This window comes from Helobdella robusta, assembly GCF_000326865.2.
Source record: "Helobdella robusta unplaced genomic scaffold HELROscaffold_2, whole genome shotgun sequence".
Lineage (NCBI taxonomy): Eukaryota > Metazoa > Annelida > Clitellata > Rhynchobdellida > Glossiphoniidae > Helobdella > Helobdella robusta.
The window spans coordinates 6,327,908-6,333,233 of record NW_008704083.1 but is presented as its reverse complement, the minus strand read 5'-3'; the positions used below and the strand labels follow the sequence as shown (position 1 = coordinate 6,333,233).

The 5,326-nt window shown below is 34.4% G+C and overlaps 1 protein-coding gene across 1 annotated transcript; it reads left to right on the top strand.

Moving 5' to 3' along the window:
- Nucleotides 1-3,101: 3,101 nt before the first annotated feature.
- On the top strand, nt 3,102-5,041 carry HELRODRAFT_160554 (hypothetical protein; the record flags this gene model as incomplete). Its single annotated transcript, XM_009017506.1, has 4 exons — nt 3,102-3,292; nt 3,740-4,091; nt 4,227-4,489; nt 4,939-5,041. The coding sequence occupies 4 exons, from the start codon at nt 3,102-3,104 to the stop codon at nt 5,039-5,041; spliced, it is 909 nt and encodes a 302-aa protein (XP_009015754.1).
- Nucleotides 5,042-5,326: the final 285 nt, after the last annotated feature.

Sequence of the window (5,326 nt, the reverse complement as noted above, 5' to 3'; positions counted from 1 at the left end):
AATTGCAACAATTGTAAAACTTTTCTTTCAATAACGTTTATTGAATAAATTCGGTTAAATTTACTTTCTCTCTCTCCCCCCCCCCCCCTCTCTCTCTCTCTCTCTCTTTCTCTCTCTCTCTCTCTCTCTCTTACACACACACACACACACTCACACAACACACACACACAATAGTAAAAACGCAGTTGTAGTGACCAAGTTTGATGGCAAAACATTTCCTCCCATCGTCCAAATGAAATGTACGTACGTACGTACAATGCATTGAGTTGAAAAATTTGATGTGTACTTCGTGCGCTGCTCGGTAGATGGATAGGTGGATGAATGAAGGATGGATGAATGGATGAACAGATGAATGGATGAATTTGTGGATAAATAAAGATTAGACAACAACAAAAATTATCACCATCGCCATTACATGCACTCACATATGATTATACAAACAATAATGATTTCCATTTTTTGAAACCTGCTACTATAAAGTAAACTGCTACCTTCAATCTTTTGTTGTAATTTTTGTGATAATTACATTTTTCTTTCTTTGTAGACAGCAAGTTTGAATTGGATTTTTTCATCAATTAACAATTTAAGCAAAGTACTTTGACAAAATATCATTAAACTTAGATAGTTTAAGGGCCAAATTTTTTCCAAAATATGGTCACAAGATGGATATCCAGAGTTTTCACATTAACGTCATTTCATTTCACATTGTTACTTTACATCATTGCCCTTACTATCGCCATGACTTACATCATTGCCATCATCATCGCTTTATAAGCACCATCATCATCATCATCATTCATGACCATTCTCATCCTCCTCGTCACAATGCTCGTTATTACGGTCCCATAATGTTGAAACATGAAAACACGTTATTTGTTTAATGACGCATCGATTATTGAATGCCCGAAACAATCGATATCTGTAATAAACTCTAGCAAGCAAGAAGACATGCAATATTTTGAAGTTCTTACATAAAAACTCAATTACATTCTGCGTCTTTATAAATTTTTACTGTTTCTTTTGGTTTTATTTTCACTGCGTCTTGTTATGTTTCTGATGTTTTCAAGTTTTGTTATTACGAAATAATTTCTTTTGCAATGTTCAGAAAATTAGTTAAATGGAAATATTTTATAAACAAAATATTTAAAAAAATTTTAATTAAAAAAAAAACAGTTGAAAAACACAAACAAATATTTTTCCTTCACACTGAAATGCTAAATTCCTGAATTAAGGACAGGAATCAACACAATCACCAGTCGAACAAATTTATGGCTTTCCACCTTCAGCAACACTGAAACAAAACCAAGAAAAAAAAGATTACAAAAATATACTGGAAGTACGCTGACACTTGTCTGTAAAGAGCAATAACAAGGGTAGTAACAAGAGCAGTAACAAAAATAGTACAACATGTAAAGTAACAAGTACATTAACGTTGTAGCCACAAGTAAAATAACAAAGCAATCACCAACAACGCCATACCATCAATAACTTCAGAAATCCCAATACAACAACATTTGCTACAGCAACATTAACGTCAATGTCAAACAAACGTTGTTTCCAACTAGATTTTACATTGTCTTAAACATTAAGTAGATTGATTGAATAGCACTCGATATTTGATCGAGTGTACTTTTTTTTCAGCCTCTATTTTCACATACATCATTCAGTTAATTTAAATGATCTGTTACATTTTTGAACAAGTGAAATAAATTTTAACAAACTTACACTCAAAACACTAATTTTTAGTGAAACTGCAAACACATTTTCAAATTAAAAATCCGAAAATCCGCTTATCTCAGAAAATTGCTATTTAATAAGATTAAATTACAATTGCCATAGTTAGACAAAAAACTACAAACAAAATCAGCATTATTTTGCCAAAATGACATTAACATCTCTATAGCAACAACATTATCAAACATCACTACGAAAACCTCCAACCAAAACAAAAGCATCAAAGTCATTAAAAATGCTTAAGTAAGCAGACAAAATGTGAAAACATAAACCACATCAAGTTCAATAACATCAATACAATCATTAACTCCAATAACCTGTAGTTTTCCAACTTTAACAGCAAAATTATGGTGAAGTAATAAAAATATAATGAACAATTTAGGTTAATGAAAGTGAAAGGTTCATGAGATTATAAGAATAAACTATTTCTTCAATAAAAAACACCATCAGAATAATCTAAATTTTAAGAATAACAACAAATAAAAAAAATAAAAGCAATAATAGTATTACTAACAACAACGAAAAAACAACAACAACAACGACAACAACAACAACAACGACAACAAACAACAACAGCAACAAACCACACCAGCAACAACAACACAACAAATGACGTCATTTGAAGAGCATCATTCATCAACTTCTCACGAACAATACATAGACTATGAATGAGAAATCCGGATTATAGATGCTTATATAAATAAATATGAGACCGGACACCAAGAATGGAAATAAATATTTATTATTGAAGCTTTCACTGTTTTGCGGAATGCGTAGAGATATTTCATTAAAAAATTTTGTAATAGTGGCACGCGTTAATAAATCTTTTTTCTATGGTCTTTAAAAGTTTGCAATAAAAAATATATGACCAGTTGACGTTTAAAAAAATACATGTAGTCTGTAACCAACCGCTGTGCGATAGTTCTTGCTTAAAATGATCTCATTAAAATCGGTTTTTCTGATATTTATTTATATTAGATGTTAGGTTCTTTGAGAGTAGATTGTAAACTGCATTGTCTGAATTCATTACATCATCATTATGTCATACCATGTAAACAAACACGCATTCATTTAAAACAAACAAAAAAAGACTCAAACACATTCTAGCACACAAAATAGTTTGGCATATGAATAAACTATAAAAACTAAACTTATCCCAAAACGGTCGTTTATAATTTCAAATTTCAAATCCGTAGAAAATGTCATTTTATTGACACGCACATACATACATACATACATACATACATACATACATACATACATACATACATACATACATACATACATACATACATACATACATACATACATACATACATACAAGTAAAGAATGCGGTTTGGCCGCGGCCAGGGCAGCGGACGAGAAAATGAAAAAATATGGGAATGCCCTCCCCTCGATGGAATTCTTGCCAATATGCATCGAGGTTCTCGGCCCGATGGACCCCAACACCCTTAAATTTCTTAAGGAAATAGGCAAAATGATCAGTGTCAGATCAGGTGACAGCAGGGAACTGTTTTTTGCAACCACATTTCGTGCTTGTTGCAGCGGTTCCTGCGTGTCTGTGTGCTTGAAAATATCCAACTGAATGCCGACATGTGCAATTAACGACAAATCAAAGTGTTAATCCATTTGTTACTTGATGTTTGACGGTTCAGTGTCACTCATCATGTTTTGGTTTTAACATACATACATACATACATACATACATACATACATACAAAAAAACGAGATTGATTTTCTAGGCTCAATAATTTTTCCTGGTGAAAGCCAAAACATATCCATAGCTAAAAAATTTTAAACTTATCACCCAAAGGCTAAAAATATCATCAATAAATATGATGCAATGGTCCTTCTATTACAAGCTGCTTTTTTGCCTCGTCTTGTTTATTTTTTGAGAACATCCCCTCTGTTGGATGTTTCGATCCTCAATAGTTTTGACGATCACGTCCGTGACGCATTCTAGTCCATCTTCAACATAAAACTCGATCAAAAAATTGGTTGCAGGGGACGCTGCCTGGGTTTGGATTCCGCGGCTAAGCTGGCACTTTCTGCTTTTTTGGCTTCTGCTGCTGCCACAGTGGCCCTCCAGGATCTGATGTTGTCGAGGGATGGGATTTATGTCGATAACTTCAGAATGCAAGTATACGACATGTGGCGCGCCACCAACGGAGATGTGGTTGCGCTCGAAAAACCCTCGCAAAAACACTGGATCGCCCCCTGTCTTAATAGATCAGTTGATCGATGGCTGCAAATGAATGGCTCCACTTTTGACAAGGCTAGAATTATGGCTGTCAAAACTAGATCGGATGACTCCTGTGTTCGCGTGAGCCTTGGTTTGAGACTCGGAGCCCAGATCGTCACCGAATACGAATGCGCATGTGGGGCAAGGGTTGATGAACTTGGATACCATAGCCTTTCTTGTCGTTTAGGTCCTGGAAGACAAGCCAGACATACGGCTGTCAACGAATACCTGGTACGATGTTTTCAAAAGGCTGGTATCCCGGTTATAAAAGAACCCATAGGTTTGATAGAGGAAGGAGCCTTTAGGCTTGATGGTTACACTATCACCCCATGGGCTCAGGGACGGTTCCTGGCTTGGGACGTTACCTTACCCCACACTATGGCTGACCGATATATCGGCTACACTTCAGTGGAGGCGGGCACTGCTGCCCTTAAAGCGTCCGATTTCAAAAATAAAAAATACGTTTCATTAAACAATTTAAGCAAAATATTTCAACCCATTTGCATTGAAACGTTCGGACCAACAGATAAGCACACATCATTATTTATTAACGAATAAACAAGAAAAATAGTTAATATAACTGGTGATCCTAACGAAGGCAATTATTTAAAACAAACTCTTTCACTTTTATTACAAAAATTTAATTCTTTTTGCATTCTGGATGGAGCTGCTAGATACCTGACTGTGCGAGACCAGGGACATAGATAAAAGTTGAACTCGGAAACGATTGCATGCCTAACCATGGCTTGTTCATCAAAACGGGTTCATACATACATACATACATACATACATACATACATACATACATACATACATACATACATACATACATACATACATACATACATACATACATACATACATACATACATACATACATACATACATACATACATACATACATACATACATACATACATACATACATACATACATACATACATACATACATACATACTAGAGATGCACCGAAGTTCGGCCCCGGCTCCGGCCAATATCCGGCTTTTTTTCAAATCCGGCCGGATTTGGTGGCCGGATTTAGGGCCGGATTTAAGCGGATTTAAGCGGATTTAACCGGATTTATTTTTGAAATTAAAATTTAAAATTAAAATTTATTTATAAAAAAGAAATTTCCTAAACCAATTTTTAAAATCTGTGTAAAAAAAACTATAAGGGGAGAGATTGGGCCAAAGTTTGCTGCAATAGTTGTCTCCTCCCACACTGTTACCTAGGTTTTTGTATTCACTCATTCACTCATTTGTTCACTCACTCATTCATTCATCAATAAAAAAAATAAAAAAAAGAAAAGAAAAAATTAAATAAAAGTTGAAAAGTTATATATATTTTCC